This window comes from Trachurus trachurus (assembly GCF_905171665.1).
Source record: "Trachurus trachurus genome assembly, chromosome: 12".
NCBI classification, from domain to species: domain Eukaryota; kingdom Metazoa; phylum Chordata; class Actinopteri; order Carangiformes; family Carangidae; genus Trachurus; species Trachurus trachurus.
Window position 1 is genome coordinate 25,949,521 of NC_139908.1, and position 19,989 is coordinate 25,969,509.

At 40.8% G+C, this 19,989-nt stretch overlaps 1 protein-coding gene across 1 annotated transcript in view; it reads right to left on the reverse strand.

Moving 5' to 3' along the window:
* The window catches only part of slc27a6 (solute carrier family 27 member 6), a 38,007-nt gene that overhangs the window by 13,626 nt on the left and 4,392 nt on the right, over positions 1–19,989 (reverse strand). The window contains exons 2-7 of the mRNA XM_083983766.1: positions 17,689–17,898; positions 14,180–14,338; positions 10,890–11,014; positions 8,845–9,039; positions 2,307–2,397; positions 2,013–2,211 (exon numbers count right to left, since the gene is read on the reverse strand). Coding sequence (XP_083839892.1) covers positions 2,013–2,211; positions 2,307–2,397; positions 8,845–9,039; positions 10,890–11,014; positions 14,180–14,338; positions 17,689–17,898 — 979 coding nt within the window. The remainder of the gene's footprint in view (positions 1–2,012; positions 2,212–2,306; positions 2,398–8,844; positions 9,040–10,889; positions 11,015–14,179; positions 14,339–17,688; positions 17,899–19,989) is intronic.

Sequence of the window (19,989 nt, forward strand, 5' to 3'; positions counted from 1 at the left end):
TGTTTACATACAGTATGCACAGGCTTCTCATTCTCCAGGTTCTACAGCCAGACAGGAAAAATATATGTTGACAGTGCTAAAGTGACTGAACAACTTTCACTTGTGTTGAGTCATATCTGACCAGAGGATCACTGACATGAGTCATCTGCTGACTACGCTACATAACAAACTGTGACACCACCGTCTGTGTGGAGTCTGACAGACCAGGCTGTTTTCATGTTTGTTCTCAGTGCAGAGAAAAAAACACAGCAGCCAATCCAGGGAAGTCATTTCATGTCTGGAGGAGATATTAAAGACTATTTGAAGGTGACAGTGTAATCCAGTGTCAATAACACAGATGTGACATGTAAAACAGCTTGGATGTGGTTTTCTCGGAGCTCTATCTCAGAAACTTGACTCCAATTCCTCCTGGATCCTCTTTTTACTTAGAAGAATAAAAAAAAAAGTTCAAACAGACCTGTAATTACTTTAGATATCTGTGATTAAGTCCACATTGCCCCTCGGCCATCAAAGTGATGGTGATAACAAACCTCTCCTCTGATTCTCCTGCAGGAAAACTAACTGATACCATCTCTGGCCTGTGCCCTACGCTGAGGTCACTCTGCACAGATTACAACCAAAGAAGCTGGAAAATCAGTTTTAGTAAATATCATGGCTGTAGATCAGGCTGCAGTGAAGTCACTGCCCACACTGCTGCTGCTGCTGCTGCTGGACAGTCAAACTTTCATCTCATTGTTTTGCACACTCACAAGGGCATCTTTGTTTCCTGTCTCTGAATATGAAAAATAAATGTTCCCTTTACACAAACAATATAACCAGCAACAGCAATGACACCTCCCTTTTTAAATATGCGGATGATTTGGACAACATCAAAGACCACATGTCCCTGTCTGCCTACTACCAGCAGGTTAAAGGGATAGTTCAACATTTTGGCAAATTTGCCTATTGCTATAATCCCTAGCAGTAGTTTTCATTACCTTTAATTATCGGTGCATGTTGTTTTGAGATCAGCGGGGCAGAGACGTGAGCTGCTCAGTGAACACAATGGGAGGTGAATGGTACAGGTCCCCTGTCCCTCATCAAACTCATCAAATACACAATCCAACAACTCCAAAATGCTCTAGTGGACAAGTTGTGACCTGCACATTCACCACGCTATGAGATAATAATGTGAGATTATAAGACATAGTTGTTTTTGAGGCAAATGTATAGCCGGAACTACATTCCAGACATGGCTGCTGGGCGGAGTGATTTCAAAAGCGCACGTAGTTCCGAGTATTTGCTTCATTTGTCGTAAAGTTACAGAATTATACATGAGCCACGCCAAAGAAGATTTTCTGTTATGACAGACAATAAAGTTTTCTTAAGTCTTAATGGTGCGTTCCAATGACGTTCCAATGGTGAACCCGTCAGTCACCAGTTATGAGTTTGTAGCGTTCCAGGCAAGTTACGAGTTACAACTGGGAACTGGGAGTACATCCATCTAGTACGAGTTCACACACTGCAAAAACTCATTGTCATATTTCTTGTCAAAATGTCTCATTTCTAGTCAAAACTAAACTCTTTTCACTTAAAATAAGAATCATCAACTAAAAATGAACTTGTTTTTAGATCATTTTCATTTTTTCATTTTTTTTTCATTTTCACTTGAAATAAGTAGAAAAATCTGCCAGTGAAAGCAAGTTTTTTGTGCTCCACTAACCCTCTTATTTCAAGTGAAAAATGCTTGAAAGAAGTAAAAAGTGTCTAAAAACAAGCTACTTTTTAATGTGATGAGTCTAATTTTAAGTATAATGAGATTTGTTTTGACTAGAAATGACATTTCGACTAGAAATAAGACAAATATTCTTGGTAAGATATTGAGTTTTTGCAGTGCAGATGGGAAATTATGAGTTTGACTGTACGTTCCAACGGGTAACCATAGGAACAGGTCGGAAAAACACGAGTTACGGGTTGCCTGGAACGCACCGTAAGTCTGAAGAGGCTGGACAGGAAGTGACATCACACCGTACCTGAAGGTGTCTCCCACTCTGTCTCTGAAACAGATGAAGCCCTCGTGGTCCTCGGCCATGAGGTCTCCCGTGTTGAAGTAGACGTCTCCCTTGGCGAACACGTCCCTCAGCAGCTTCTTCTCCGTCAGCTGCTTGCTGCCGGCGTAGCCGAAGAACGGGCTGAGGGCGCTGACCCTGGACAGCAGCAGCCCCGTCTCACCTGAGAGAGCAACAACCACACTCGCATCAGTCCAGATGTTGTCGGGGCGGTCGGGGCCCTTCAGAGAACAGCTGGCGGCGGCTCGGCTCTCTTACCTCTTCCCACTCGCTGACAAAAGCCACGCTGATCTTTCACCGCCTCGTCTCTCTCCATGTCGAACCTCACCAGGTCGAATTTGAACAGGAGCTGCATTTAAAAGATAGATCATTATTAAAGAGGCACAGCTGTCTAGAGTCATTAGTGCAGTGGTTCCCAACCTTTTGTGGCTCGTTCATCAGCATCACTTTTACCAACAAGGGATAACATTAGAGTGATGTGATCAATATCATGTGTTATCACTCCCTCACTGATATTGCATATGAATTTGAATGGCTCTATGAAGAAGTGTGTAGGTTTTACAGCCCAAAATATTTTTTTTAGGTCCGAAACTAATCTTTTAGACCAAATCCAAGTTCTGACTAGTATCGATACCGTTGGTGTTTGAATTAGGTAACTTGTATAAGATGAAAGAGCAGGTTCTTAGGTAAAATATGAGTCATTTCATCAATGTTTATTTCAAACCACCATGCTGGTACAGCTGGTCAAACAATGACTGACAGGGTGGGGACGGTTGTAACACCTTTTATCTTTGTTGTTTTATTAAGTGTCATTAAGTGTCACCATCTTTCCTGGAATTTTACCCGGATTATTAGCTGCTTCCAACCTCCTGCTGAAGGTTTCCATTCATACACACCCTTCATTGGTATTATCAGAATATGTTCTTTAAGACAGCTTTCTAATGGTAGGATCCACACCACTGTCACTGCTTATTTAGCCGTCAGTGATGAGTTCTTTTGGTTATACTGAACCATAGAAAGATGCTTTAGTGTTGGAACATGCACAATAAACTTACATAGATCCATATTTTTTGGTTTGGTCTCTTAGTTTTTAATCTCACTGTTACAATTTACCCCAGGTTGTGTTACAACCTTTTTAACAGTGGCACTGGCACTCCTTGCATTTGACATCAAATAGTGAATTATGTGATATAGTTTAAGAAGTTCAAGGCACTGCTACTTGTAATGGACAAATTTGAGAGTCCTACCATGAACATGCAAGTTATAGGAGCTGAGACAAAAAATGTTACAACCATCCCCGGTCTCCCCTATTTGTATCAGTAATTTTATTTATAAATTATTAGACATTTCAGGCGACCCCATTTGAATTCCAGGCGACCCCACATGGGGTCCCGACCCCAAGGTTGAAAAACACTGCATTAGTGGAACAATTACCCACAGGTTAAATAGAACAGACTTGTTGTCTGGTCATAGCAGGAGAAAGCAGGTGGATGTAAAACCACAGGCTTTATGAAAAGTTTATTTTTAGTTTTTATGGACTGGTTTTCATGGGAGATTGTAATTTTCTATGTTTTTTTTTTCAGCACACAAATAGAAGCAGCAGCCCTAAATGTAACTAGCCTACTGCCTCCTACACATCACAGTCCTCAGTGAATGACATTTGCAGAGTTGTGATAGAAAAGAGTGTGAGCTGCAGTTGAAAGGTTGTTGTCATCCCAACCTCTTTGCTGAACCTTTACTGTTCTTCAGTGAATATTTATAAATGCAGAAATGTTCAGAAACACTTTTTCTTTCAGATTTAACATCAGTACTCCTTTCAGCGATGTCACACTAAGAATTTCTAACTTCAGGCAGAATACACAAACACTACAGGCTACGATAATATGAGTATAACAAGGAAAAGCTACAGGAAGTCATGTGTAATGTATGAGACCAGTTATTACTATTTATTCAAGACTTTTGCTCCAAAAGCCAAACTTTTGCCCGAGCTGAGCAGCTGAGAGACATCAGCGTCTCTGTGCAGTACCGCCGGCTCCTTCCTCCTCCTTCTGTTGCCTGGTAACAGCTCCTAGCTTAAAAGCTGAAGTCATGGAGCAGAGGTCTGTGTACAGTCAACTCCACACCAGGAAACTGTGTGGAAAGTGTTGCTACATCTCTACAACATGTGCACTGTTACATATCTGTGCATTTACCATATAATGAATATACTCACCACCTCCGATTTACAGATCACTGATTATTATGATAATGTTCATATAACTAGTTTTGAAATAGTCCTTTAAATTACATATCAATGCAAAAAAGCATCCACAATTATCTAGCAATTAAATAACTTAGGAACTAGAACTGACAATCCTCTTTACTAAATGAGGAGATGTGTCCTGAGATTATTATGTTTTATAACTTAACTTTTATAACTTTCTTTTATAACAGTGTGTGAGGCAGCAGGACAGCCGCTGAGACAGGGTTAAGAATAGCTCAGGTCAGAGATTAAAGCTAAACACATGCAGCTTCTCTTTTGTAAGTCCTCTGATTAACAGCAGCTCCACAGACCAGTATTAGTGAGGCTAATACCCCCGACAGCCACAGAGAGAGCCACTTCACCGCTCATCTATCCTGACTGTCTCAGCAGACTTTACAACTTAAGCCCCACTACTAATTATTCAGGCTGACATCTTTACCCAACAGCTGAGATTCAGCAGAGTAATGTACAGTATCTGAGCATGAGACAGTGTTACCATGAGTAATATTATGAAACATATAGTACTAAATTTGGCAAAATGTGTTTGTCAGTAGGCTACAACTGCAAAATGTCAATATCAAAAAAGTAGATATTATATTAGATTAATTAATATTTAATAATGTAATATGTGCAATGTAGAAAATGACTAATGCACATTTGGTAAGTGTTAATTGTAATTAATAGGAAGGCTAATAGGGGGTTCTGTCACAGATGCTATGTTATGTTACATTATGTTACATTACATTATGTTACGTTACATTATGTTACATTACATTATGTTACGTTATGTTACATTATGTTACGTTACGTTACATTAGGTTACGTTACGTTACATTATGTTACGTTACGTTACATTATGTTACATTACATTATGTTACGTTACATTACGTTACGTTACGTTACATTAGGTTACGTTACATTATGTTACATTACATTACGTTACTTTGCGTTACGTTACTTTATATCACTTTACGTTGTTACGTTACGTTACGTTACGTTACGTTACGTTACGTTACGTTATGAAAATGCTCATTGTGTTCGGTTCTATTCATTTCTTTAGGGCTTGGGTCTTTTTTTATAAAAGAAAAACATGATTGTCAGATATAAGATCAACAAGCATCACATCACCCATTGTATATCCTTTAACATGAAAATGAACCACCCACACTGAAATCACAGTGGTAGGCTACTATCTGTGCATGTTATCACACTATCATGCAGCCCTTATTGCTATACATTTAATTTAATTATGGGCTGAGTCAAATGTCAGGTAACAGTTGTTACGCTGGATGACAGTAAACTGACCCCAGACACAGTCCAGAGCCTTGTAATGCTACATCTTGGATAATACTTGATAATACTTGACCTGACAGATGTCCTCTAAGCTGTTTACCCCTACCCCCACCACTCACTGCAGTTCACCCAGCTCACCATGTGCACCTCAGTGGATAACCTCAAAACTCACATACTGTTCTGAGAACAGTGCTCTCAAGACTTTTAGAGCTCTGTATCGACAGTTGTGTAAATACATGATACATTTGTTTTGCTGATCTAATAATATTAAAAAACAATAATTAATAATAAGAATAATACAAAAAATAAATCCATGTAAATCTGTCAGTCACAACTCACTTCTGCTTCAGTTATTTCCTGTTTTTATTTGGAATGACTGACCTCATGCGTCTATGCTGTTTGTATTTGTTGCCTTTGTATATTTTCCACAGTGTTCACCGGTGTCTTGTAGCCAATCGGATTTCAGCGCCTCCCTCTGTCAGTTGCCCCATTGTCTTTGTGTTACCTGTTAGTCAGGCCTGTCAGCCACACCTGTTACTACTTTGTATTCCTTTAAAGACTGTAATTTTGAACTTTCACCCGGTTTGATTCCTGCATTTGAGTCAACTCCCTGCTTCAGTGTTGTCACAGCACAGCCTGACCCTGACTCAGCAGGATCAGACACACTCTGTGCCCCCATTCACAATCTGTGACATAAGCTTCTTCATCCTCTCCACCAGAACGAGGCTGCAGCAGGTTCTGGATCATGGTCATCCTGTCTCTCTCCCTCGGTTCTGAGGGTGTTGGCCAGAAAGATTCAGGATCTCTCCCTCACTGGGAACATACTGATACTTACATCAGGCTTTGTATAACCTATTATAGAGCTAATTGGGTTAGGTGTGTGGTGGTCAGGGTGTAGTTATTGCTGAGTTAACCTAAGTCACTTATTCAGTCCTGTTACTTTCACCTGCACTGCATGTTACCTTTTAAAAAGTAATTAGTTACACTTTATAATATGTACACACTAATAAGCATTAGTTAAGCATTAATAAATACTGAATTCTTCATTTATAACGCATGAGTACTCATTAGTATGTAATTTATAAATACAGTTAGTGCTTATCATGGTGAGTAAAACATTTTTAACTGTGTTTATAAACTACATACTAACACGTATTCATGTGTTATAAATGAAGAATTCAGTATTTCATGCTTAACCAGTGTGTTACCAGTTATAGTTACTTCGCCCAAAGTAACTGACTTAGTAACTGAGTTATTACATTATAAAAGTAGGAAATGTAATTATTGTGTTACTTTTTTTAATAAAATGATATGTATTGTCAATTACTTGGATTCCCCTAACCCCCTAACCATAGATCTAGAACTAACCAACTCAAGACGCGTAGCCTGCCTGTGTGGAGGAATACTGAGTTGGTTAGTTCCAGATGAACGGCTTTTTTCTGACTAGTTTGATGGTCTTACAAAAAAGTGTAAATAACGTACACCTCAACTGTTGTATTATTTTGTGATGGGACTTCTTGAGTGAAGAAACGGCTCATTTTATTTTCATTACAGCGTTATAATGGGGGAAACAGTAACTTTTCTGATTACTCGTTACTGAAAAAAGTTAGTAACGCCGTTATTTTATAACTTTGTTATTCCCATCACTGCACATCTGTGTGCACTTTGTTCCTGTCTCTCAGCCAAGATGCTGTCCCTCATTTGCTTTAGTGATGCATTAGTTCAGACTCCATCACAAGAGAACTCACTAGGTCCTCTCAATCTCACATCCCCCCAGCTCTGACGTCACTGCACTGGAGCTCCAGATACTCCTCGTGACATAAAGAGCTCTGAATGAGTGAGTGCACCAACAGACTCCTCCTGCCTTCTGCACATGGTCGGCCTCTAAGGTCCTCTGAACAAGGCCTGAAACTGGACCACATACTGGACACAAAACACAGGGACACTGCTGCTTCACTGTCCCCGGTCTCAGACTGAGCAAGTCTGGTCAGCAAACTCTCTTGAGTGTTTGAAGTCAGAGTAGAAATCTTTATTCTTTAAAATTAAGTGTTTTTATGTATGAGTTATCTTGTTCATAAATTTTTTTTTAATGTATTTTCTCTGGATTGTGCCGATTTGTTTGACATGCATCTTTAAAACTGTGCAATTTAAATTAAACTTGACACAGACATGACATTGTATTTGATACTATATATTGTGTATTTAGAAAAATCTCAAACTATAGTAAAGACTTCATTACCCACAATGCAGTTTGCACTTGCAGAGCAAACTGGAAAAACTTGATACAGTGGAAAAAATGTCAATGATTCATGATTCATTCCTTGGGAATGTTTCATGTGTAATGCAGCGCGCGTGTGTGTAGCTCTGGGCTTTCTATGAACACTGACGATCTTGCGCATCAACACTCATACTAGACTACTGTCCACTAACACACACCAGTCTATTTCCCTCTGTGAGTTCAAAACAACTCCAATGACATCAGAAGAGCAATTTCATCAACACAACTACCGTGAAACTTGCTACTCAGAGCTTTTCAGTGAAAAATATCACTTGCCACTTCTATTCATAGCCATGCAGCACCATGGTGACATCAGAACCTTCCATCACTTTGATCTAAACTAAAACATCCCTATGTATAAGATGAAAATCTATGGAGCCGTCACGGTTCCTTATCCTGCAGAATAATTCACCATCAACTCATCGTGGTCCTCAGAGGATGAATCTTACCGACGCTGGTGATTCAGCTCGATGTCTTGTCCAACATTTGGATTTATGTCTAAATATCTGCAAAACTATTGACATTCCCATGAGCTGTAGTTGAGTGTTCAGTGCTGATTAGCCCAGGCCGCTGTGTGCACTGTCACAGATAAGAAAAGGCAACTTGATCAAGACGTTTGTGGTTTCTGTTCTGGGTGTAGTGAAGGTTTGAGCTCAAACAGACTGCAAGCAAAACACTGGACTTTTCTCCTGGAGTTGTTTGTTCATGAAGGTGAGGTTTACCTGCATTCATCTGACTGAAGGAGTTCAGTTTGAGTCCAACATGATGTTTTAGAGTAAAGTTGAACTTACAGACTGTTGTCACGTGGTGCAACAACAATCATCAGTGCGGTCAATAAAAACCTGGACTGGACTGACGGCTCTGATGTCCAGTTCAATAAGGGACAGGTCGGACTGTTCTTCCTGAGTAAACTCACCTGGCCCTGTCTGTGACCTTTGACAAACAAGTTCTGAACAGTTCATTGGGTGAAACCAAGCGCTTACCCTGTAGAAGAAGTTGGAGCGGCCCACAGTTCCGATCTTGCCGATGTGGTTCATGAAGCAGAGGTTTCCCTCCGTGGAGCCGTACACCTCGCACATCTTAATGCCCCCGAAGCGACTGTGGAACTCCCGCCACACGTCCTGCCGCAGCCCGTTCCCCACCCCCATCCGGACCTTGTGAACTTTATCCAGATCTGTCTGATGGAGGGAGAAGGAAGCGGTGATGTCAACGGAACAGATCTGACAGGTGGCAACTCAGATTTTCTCAATTACGTGTAAATGTTTGGAAATCGAAAGCTGACACATGAGAATATGCAGGAAAAGTTATTCAATGAACAAAAACATACACATCCAACCAGTGGTTTCCATTGGACTGAAGACCAAAGACTGACTCATATAATGTGATGGAAATACACAGCATAAGAACGGCTCAATCAGTATTTCCAATGCAAATAATTGATGCCAACGTGTTGTTTCTATTAGACGCCAATGCAACAAGAGAGGCCCGTGGTTGAGGTTGCTATGGCAGCAGCTGGAGTGGATGGTGGACAGTTGAAGACTGTGGTGGCCAATGAGTGTTAAAGGGATATTTCAACATTTTGGCAAATTCGCCTATCGCCATAATCCCTATAGTCATAGGAGTAGGTTTGTTACCTTTAATTGTCGGTGCAAGCTGTTTTGAGATCGGTGGGGCAGAGACGTGAGCTCTGCACGGTGCATTGTATTTCCAGGCTTTCCCTCATCAAACTTTATCAAATACACAATCCAATAACTCCAAAACACTCTCATGGACAAGTTGTGACCTGCACATTCACCACGCTATGAGATAATAATGGAACGTTACGAGACAGAGTTGTTTTAGAGGTAAATACGCAACTGGAACTACATTCCAGACACAGCTGCTTGGCAGAGTGACATCAAAAGCGAAAGTAGTTCAGAGTATTTGCTTCATGTGTCGAAATGTTACACAATTGTACAGTATTATTTCATAGCGTGGTGAATGTGCAGGTCACAACTTGTCCATGAAAGTGTTTTGGAGTTGTTCGATTGTGTATTTAGTTTGATGAGGGAAACGTAGAAATACCATGAGCCTCCGTTGTGTTAGCTGAGCAGCTCACATCTCTGCCCCGCCAATCCCAAAACAGCTTGCACTGACAATTAAAGGTAATGAACCTACTCCTAAAACTATAGGGATTATTGCAATAGGCAAATTTGCCAAAATGTTGACATATCCCTTTAAAGTGCTGTAAATGTTCCACCAGGAGAAAAAAGCGGAGTAAAGAGATGACATAAGATGCTCTGTGCACATTTGTAATTTGCTGTGAGTTTGCGTACATAGAAATGTAGCAACTGACCTGTCAATCATATTTTAAAGATGGTGGCTTTACTGGATCTCTGCTGGTTCAGTCATCAGCTACATGTAATCCTCTAACAAAATCCTCTAATAAAACCAGTCTTGTGCTGTCACTGTGTTGATAGTGGCACAGAGTGTTTCCAGTGTGCACATGCCTGCTTGCACATTGTTCCCTGTGCATAAAGGCAGCACACAAGCAGTAATTAGCGCTCATGCTTGTGTGCACATACACTGTACGTGTCTACATCTTTAATTTGCCAAAGACTGGGGAGGACGGTCCAGGCCAGGCCTCCACCCACACAGCCACATAACTGAGTGGACAAAGAGAACTTTGAGTCCAGCTTCAAGAAGGACAAGCTCTGCTCTCACTCTGTGTGTGTGTATATGTGTTTTTCCACAATGGGAGGACACACACGCTAAAACAAAGACAGTGCTTATCTTTCTGCCACAGTTGTGTACAAGATACTTGAATGATTCAAAAGTAGAAGAGACTTTCTCCTTCACTCTGACTCTGCTCAGTCTGTTGTTGATTAACTGGAAATGAAATTAGTGGATAAAACAGATCTAATTCTTTTTTATGTTCATATTCTCCTTTCAACATGGAGAGAAACAAGCCTATTTTATACTACAGTGTGTGAGAAGGTTGTGTCAGTACATCCATCAATTGTGTGAGGTTGTGAACTCTGAGGATTACCTTGGGCTGGTTGCAGAGATACCTGCACAGTTCACCGATGTACTGGAAAACAGTCACATTATGTTTCCTACAGTCGTTCCAGAACTGTGAGGCGGAGAACTTCTTCTTCAACACACAGGTTGCACCTGTAACACAACGACACACAACAATGTTATTCAGTATTTTCTCCTTTTTGAATATTGTCTATTACATACAGTGGCATGTTAAAGTTTGGGCACCCCAACATGTCTGTTAATGTGAACAGTTCAGCAAGTGGAAGATCCACAAGGCATAAAGTTAAACAAGAAACACTCTTCTGCAATATTCTAACCCTGCAAATGAATGGGAAACCCAGGAGACTTTGACCAAGGTATCAGACAAGATATTTACTGTTTACACACTGTGATAGTTTCCAGGGGGGGGGCTACTAGCTACTAACTTTGGGTGTCCAAACCTTTGCTGTGGCCCTTTTCTTTTTCTTTCAGTTTGAAAATGTAAAAGATATATATCTTATATATATCATCTGTCTGTGAAGGTTCTCAGTCATCCAGGTCATCTTATTCTTGTGGAGTTGTAGTAGTTGCTTGAAGACGTTTCACCCCTCACCCAAGAGGCTTCTTCAGTTCTGAGACTAATGACAGAAACCAAGGTATTTAAACCAGTTTGCGTGTTCAAGCAAGAAAAGAAGTCCAGTTGCTTTTTACTACAACTCCACAAGAATATATGTAATCTGTAACTTTATTCCTTTTGGAGATCAAACTTTTGCATGCCACTGTACAACTATTGAAATGACCTATAGGATCTTAATAACGCAAACTGATACTTGTGTCAGTCCAGTGTGTTACAAGCTGTGTTATGCAGGTCAATGTACTTCAATCACTTGTTCTAAGATGATGGGTTAAATAAATGTACTATGGTGCATCATCTCAGCAGCACCTGTTCATATGAAACATGTCTAAATGCTAAAGTGTTTAGACTTGTTACCTACTGTATGGTCTCAAAGAAAATCAATCACATGTACTTCAATAACAAGGTTATTCAGATAAACAGAGTTAACCTGGTTACTTGTGTAACTGAAGGATACATTTACATGCACATGCAACCTGGTTACTGAAACCCACATATACAGAGGATGCAGCAGCAGGTCATCATCCAGATATCTCTCCTATCTAATCTACTGCCTACATTTTCATCAACTCTTTTGATTTTGTTCAATGCAAAAACAAAATAGTGGAAAAGAAAATCTGATTTGAGACTGATTCGTCCACCTCAGTAATGTTATGGTCTCCATTTGACTGGAGAGACCTGCATGTCGTGTGTTCACTAGGTTAGGGGTCAGTTACAACATCTGAATGCTTCCATTTAAATAAATAGAGGGATGATAGATAAAAAGACGTCAGCACAAACGCAGACATGCCAACCTCAAACAGAACAACTGGGGCATAGAGGAACGGCCTTGCTTTTGCCCTACTGAACATATCTATTGCAAATAACAGGGGCAGCATGTGTGCCCATGTTATCTGGTGGTAAAGGTCCAAAGGCAAATTAAATTTTGATCACTTCAAGATCATCTCAGGGCAAAAACTAAGTCTAGATGTCTCACACCAAACCAGCTGAACCACAGGGGCCACAGATCTGCCACAGCTTCCATCGTCAACAGTTTAGCCTTTATACTTCCACTCCAGAATGTAACAATCAAGGCCTTCTGTTTGATATGTAGAGCTGGATGTATCTTTTGTAAAGTTCTTCTTCTTCCTCCTTTATTATTAATAAGGAAAGTGGTTTATTTGCTGTAATGGCGGCTCAGTGTATTGGAAGTGCTCCTCCTCTTCTCTGTAGTTCCTGACCAGCCAGGAAACCACTCCGGTTCTCCTTCACATCTTTCTTCAATGTCATGGCATTTTTTTTCAACAAGGTCACGGTAACTAGGAAGGAAAGTACATTTCATTGGCTGTTTAGCCCTGGTCTGACAGCTGCCACCAGGTGGACAGTCTAAAGGCTAAAGGTTTATCACATTTCAACAAATAAAACTATCAGGTCACTGGCCTCGCCAAGGTTTGTTAGCGCACCCCGGTGGGATGTCGGCCTCTGCCAGCTGGAGAAGACTCCATAACTAACTCCATTCACCATAACAGTCTCTAGTGTTCACTTCCTGCTCCGCGGCCTCTATTTAAGCTGCTAGTTGAAGTGAAACAGCGGGTCCTCAAAGGGGTCACATAGCTGAGCAGTTAGACTGTGGACAGTGTGCCTCTCTGTGCTTCTCTGTGTCCATCATGGAGCTCAAATCATATGATGCGTAAAAGCATGTGGCTGAGGTGAGGACATCATATACCACTGTCAGAAACAAAACAGCCAATCAAAGTCCATCTGGTTGAAAACGCACAAGGACAAACATCTATTGGGACAGACTTGGTTCTATTTATTTTGGAAATTCACCAAAATGATCACTGCAATGGTTGAACAAGCGATAACCACAGCCCAGACGGAGCTGGGTGGTTTATTGATTCAGATAAGACCTGATTTTTCTAATGTTGTGTAGAGCAGGAGATAGATACAACATGGTCACCCAGTTTCTAATGACCTTGTTGATATTGTGATGGATGGATGGATTGTTGGTCTGAGAGAGGTTCATGTGAATATGTCAGATAGACGAGCCCAGATCAGTGTGGTCGTAGTTGGGTGTAATCTGCATATTGGTTTCTATTGCAGAGGGATCCCAGTACAGATCCTTGGAGTGCTCCATTAAGGAGGGATGGGATGGGATAAGAACTTTCATCCACACCATGATATGCTGAAAGATTGCCCAGTAATAGACACATAAGCTCTACATGCAGAGAATCTCAGGGTTGTGGCAGGACAGTCCAAAGTATGTAATCATCAACTTATAAAACTGTTAGTAATTACTGTTCGGGTGTTTAAATGAGCCCATACATGATCATTTAGATTTAGATTATCATTTAAATTAATGTGGCAGTGATGATGATTCATCTATATGATGGTTTTCTGAGAGACACATGTGCCTTTCCAGCTGGGAACAGGACAGTTGACTCAAATATGAACACACATACCGGTACTTTTATATTCAGTAGACAGTGTGACAGTTTCTCAACATCTGTACACACACATGTAATCTCAAAACAAAACAAAAAAAAATTCTACTTTGACTTCTAATGGTGCCAATTTACTAAAATATATTAAACCAATATTGAGTGTCCCTAATGAAGATACTGACTTGTCAGATGAAAGAGATGCATATAATATGATGAATACAAAGAATTAAGATGAGGGTGATGAAAAGGTCAGGGGCCTACCCAGCTCTATGGTTCCTCCTATACCGATGAGAGAAGCTGCGCTGTGGTACAGAGGCAGAGGGATGTAGACCACGTCGTCTTCTGTTGCCCCAAACGCCCAGAAGCCTGCTGCTCCCTTCAGGCTCTGGAGGTGGGTGATCACTGCAGCCTTAGGAAGCCCTGGGAAAATTAACACATGATACTGCATTACAGTACATGATATACAAGTGATACATTCTGTCCAGTCCAACAGCTATTGCTTCTACACACGTTAACTCAAAGACAATACAACTTCATCTTTGACAAAGTTAACATTAGTAACCCCAACAGGATTCTGACTTCAGTATGGAAACAAAAAACTTTTCTTAAATGATTTTGTTTGGTTTTTAACATCCAATCTTTAATATAAGGAGATAAAAACATGAGGTCCTGTCTTATTCTTTAGCTGTATCCACTGACATTATGAGTTCAGATTTAAAGGAGACATATTATTAGCCAGGCTAGCGCCGCCTACTGGTTCCGGCAAATTTCATTTGCCTCAACCATGTAGTCAGGGAACTAGCAATGCGTTTCGGTTTGCTCCGTCCGCCAGAGCGGACGGACCAATCAGCGAACAGACGGGTAAGTGAAGGCGATGACGTTGAACTCAAGCGCTCAAGATTAACCTATGAGCTTAACCGGTGTATAGCACACGTGACCACCAAGCAGCAGCGATTAGTTGAAGCAAATGTAAGCAACCGCCTCCCGGAAGCAAACGAATCCCTATGGCTCGTGTTCAGACGCTATATGAAATGTAATGAAATAAGCGGCTGATGCATCAGGCTAACATATTATGCCCCTTTTCCACAAATTCAAATAGTTCCCAGGTGTCTTAAAGCCATGTCTGTGACTTGCTTTGGTCAAAATACCTCAAGGATCAAACATCACAGCTCTTTTCATCCTCTCAAAACAGCCCTGTTCAGAACGGCTGGTTTCAGTGCCTGTCCCTTTAAATGTAAATGAACCACTGCTTGCCCCGCCCCTTCTACTGGTACCAGGTAGGGGTGGGGTTATGCAAATTTGAAAACTAGTTACATCACTGGAAGACAACTGAGGGAACAGCTCATAAAATCACATGGATTTCAACCTAGGGAGCCTGAAAATTACAGATTTGTTTTGGTCAATCCTCACATTTTGGGGGCCAGAAGGCAAGACAAACATCCAAATGTTAAAAGAAATTCATGTTTATTTGTGTTTTATTTTGATAGATGATACTAGAAGCACACACTTTCTTGACTGTGTTGAATGTATGTAGGTTGTTTGTATTGGAAAATAGAAAGCTTTTGTTGCAGACAATTTGTTTTTTTGTTATTTAAGTAACGACAGAGAACACAAAGAAAATCAATCTTGGTTATTGTTAGAAACTTCATCAGGACACTCATTTCTGCACACGTCATCAAGCCACCTTGATTCCTTTTTTTTGGTATTTGTAAGAGAAAGGGTCATTACAATTTGTTTATTTTTCTTTTCATACATTAAAGGGATAGTTCAACATTTTTGGCAAATTGGCCCATTGCCATAATCGCTATAGTCATAGCAGTAGGTTCGTTACCTTTATTTGTCGGTGTAAGCTATTTTTAGAACGGCGGAGCAGAGCAGCAGGCTGCTCAGAGCTACGCTATGGAGGCTAAAGGAATTTCTTGGTTTCCCACATCAAACTCATCAAATACACAATCCAACAACTCCGAAACGCTTTCGTGGACAAGTTGTGACCTGCACATTCACCACGCTATGAGATAATAACTGAACGTTACGAAACGGAGCCATTTTCGAGGTAAATACAGGGTAATTACAGAGTGTGCTTGCTGAAAAACTGTCCCTGAACGCAACGCGCATCAGCGGTTTTGCATGAATTTACCTCTAAAACAACTCCGTCTCGTAACGTTCCGTTATGATCTCATAGCGTGGTGAATGTGCAGGTCACAACTTGTCCACAACAGCGTTTTTGAGTTGTTGGATTGTGTATTTGATGAGTTTGATGAGGGAAACCCTCCATAGCATAGCCCTGAGCAGCCTGCCGCTCCACTCCGCCGTTCTAAAAATAGCTTACACCGATAATTAAAGGTAACGAACCTACTGCTATGACTATAGCGATTATGGCAATGGGCCAATTTGCCAAAATGTTGAACTATCCCTTTAATCCTAGTTTCACGCTGCCTTGAGGACATACTGTGTTACCTTGATACAGGAAAGGTTGTATCTGTATATCAGCCTGCCCTCACTTTATTTTCCATTAGTTGAGCAGTGCTCCTTGATGGAAGTGGATGACTATCATTGAGCTCCACACTCTGTGAGCTCCTGCACCTTAGAGTAACATTTAGGGAATGTGTGGTTTCTGTTCTGTGCATGTGTGATAAGATACAGTCATGCAGCTGCATGGTAAGGTTGAGGTGTTGAGGTGTGGTTAGTTAATAAACAACACAGATTGTGGGAGTGGAGTCTTTGCCTCCTCACTATTTCTCCACTCTCCAACTGCCTCAAACCAGACACACACACCCCAAATCTTCAATGTTGTGGTTCATTATGTCACAGTGCGATGAAGCTGTGACCAACCAGTTTCTGGTGATGGTGATCACAGGGTGCAGTGACCCAGTAACCCACAGAGTCTGTCAGTCATCAGAGCTCCAGCTTCCTTCCTTCCATCCATTTGTATGACATTTGAATGACAATTCGGTTTCTGGAGACCTTGAACATTTTACTTTGACCTTTGTAGCATTTTATATTATTCACTGGAATTGTACACAACTGGGACAAATGGGGAGTTCTAAAACGTTTGACCATTCATGCACAACTAGAGACATACTGTCCATATACCTACGAGTACTGTAACTATGGAGCAAAATGACAACATCAGACACAGATGTGGCCACTGCTCCACAGGAACTTGTGTAAAATGACACTGAATGTGCTGTTGACTGCTCCACTGACATTACTATCATTATCCATCATCAGCTCCCTGAAGAAAATGCATCATTGAAGCTGAACAAAGAACACGAGACTCATCACTTCACTGACCATTCACATATTGGTGATTATGTTTCATGTTACCAGAGACATCGTCGGGAGGAAAACTGTGTTCAAGAGTTGGAGAGATGAGTGAAAAAGGAACTTTCTAGCTAGTTCTAGCATCAGGCTGTGACATAACTAAAGGTAAAGTGAAGATTTACTGAAAGCTCTGTGTTTCTCAACATGTGGATGTGGATGTATGTGTTCATGTGATATAACCCTGTGTTGAAACACAGTTATCGTAATGACATGTTGCAGCTGTGCTGGTTCACACAAACCAAAGTCACATGGAGCTCTGCATATCTCATCTGCATTTGTAATATCTTCCAGCAACAGAACACAGGAAGAACTAAATATTTAATTTTTTTCCCAGTGACACTGCAGTGAGGTGTGAGCTGTTCTTACTCATTGTAATCATCATTTGACAGATAATGAGAATTATACCTCCATTAGTGAAACTCAGCTATAAAACCCCACAGACTCACCAGTTGTTCCAGAGGTGAAGATGTAGAGGGTGGGGGCTTTCAGGGAGCTGATGAAGCGGAGAGGCTTCGGCACCGGCTGATCAGAGGCCACGTCCACCTTATCCAGCAGAGTGTGTACCTGTGTGTATTCACTCTGGCTCTTCATGGCCCACACCTGGATGTTGTCGTCCAGCAGCGTGGTCAGGATCCCGTCCAGACTGTCCACTAACTCTGAGACATGGAGACAAACCCAATGTAAATAGAAGGGTCCTTTAAATGATAGTCATGTTCATTTAAAGGGGTTAGCTACCCCTTTAAAGGTTTAATTCCTCCCGGCCAGTAAGTGTCGCACTCACACTCACCCGCTCTCGCTCCAACCTTTAGTTGCCAAGTACGCCTCAGTGGCTAGTAGCTAAAGCTAAGCTAACGCTAACCATGTTTAAAGGACAATTCCGGGCAAATTCAACTCGGGGGTGTATTCTCCTAACATTTTAGGTCCTAAAGAAGGAATCTGAAGATTTTCAGTTTAATTGCTCCTGTTTTGCGGTAGTTGTGTCTGTCCCCACATCGCCACGGCAGCAATGAATGGGAGCGGATGCAAGTTCCGCTGCTTAGGCTGTTTACATCCCTCAAAGCCGCAATTTTTTTCCACAGACAGCGTCAGACGGCGACTCAAACATGCACCCAGAAGTTTATTTACTTCAAGCAAGCCGACATGTTTGTAAAACTAGATCTAATTCAAAGTCTCCCGGAGTCTCGCGCGAGACCGAAGTTGCCGTGCTCGGTGTGTTCAGGTGCAGTGGGAAAGCTCCCGTTTGTGTCATAAACACAGGATTATCAACTCTTGACTTGCTTCAAGTAAACATTTTTTTCCATTTTTTTTGAGGGATGTAAACAGCCTAAGCAGTGGAACTTGCATCCGCCTCACGTGACATCAACGTACTAACGCTGTTGGCGCAGAGATCATTTCATGCTGACGTTGCCAACGTAACCAGATGTAAATATATATATATATATATATATATATATATATATATATATATATATATATATATATATATATATATATATATATATTTTGGACCCATCAAAATTTATAAAGCAATTATTTCTATACCAAAAAAAAAATTTCAGTAAAATAATACTTTTATTCTGCACCCCTCTGGACATTCTGTGGATGTTTTTTTTTTAAATGTATCGTTTTGATGAAAACGTTGTAGATATAACCTTTAATTTCACTCGGTCATGGTGCTGTAAACATAAAAACATAAAAACAGCAAACGGGAAACACATCACTATAAAAAGAAACAAGGTGTAACACAGGAGTGTATAGCATAGCCGTTTTGTGAATCATGGCAGCGCTGCAGCCTCCCTCGGGGATATGCTTTCATGAATCCCACTCCACCACCACCTAAAAAAATAAAAGCTCCCAGAAGTACCAGCACAATCAGAGCCCTGCAGGAATTACAGCAGCAGGATAATGAGGATGAGCAGCATGGAGATAATGAGCAGAACATTCATCCCTTCATCAGGATGAACACAATACCTCATCATCACAATGTGAGAACAGGATTTTACAAAGTTTTGCGAATGTATTAAAAACTAAAAGATCGAAAAAGTATACAGACGCGCTGCTCTGTGACATTTGAAGACAGACACACCAGACAGACTGTGACTACCTGAACAGGCACTGCTGACAAAGATTGATTCATGCTACAGACACAAAAGTGCTCCATTCATGCTACAGCAGTAATGTTGACGTTTTGCATTTCACTCAGGAAACTCAGGAAAGATTCACCACATGAAAGACTGAGGCAGCATTTAGTACATTCATTTCATTTGCATACTTATATTTTTAAACTAGACAAATGTATGACATTAGCAATAAATAATGAAACTTATTAAAATGTTGTAAAATATGCACGTCAGTCACAGCCAAAACATTCACAGCAAGGAAGAGAATGGACTGGATGAAGACAAAAGAAAAGCTGTCGTCACCACAGTCCTTTCAGTGAAGAGGTTTGTTTTCTTGAAAATCTGTCTCTTTCTCTCTCTTCTGGGTCAAATCAAATCCACTGTTATTAGCCTTCAACTTTAATTATAAATTAGTCCATATTGTATATTACGTAAATACTTGCTTTTCATCTGACTCAATCAAGTGTTTAACCTCCTTAAAATCCGATAATTTTAATACCAGTGTTTCCACCTTGAAGCTGCAGTGAACCAGTGACAGTCTCTGAAAGACAGATCTAGCAGACAGCGTTTCATATGTCACAAAACTAAGTAGCCAATCCAGGCATTTTAATGGAAATGTTTAATTAA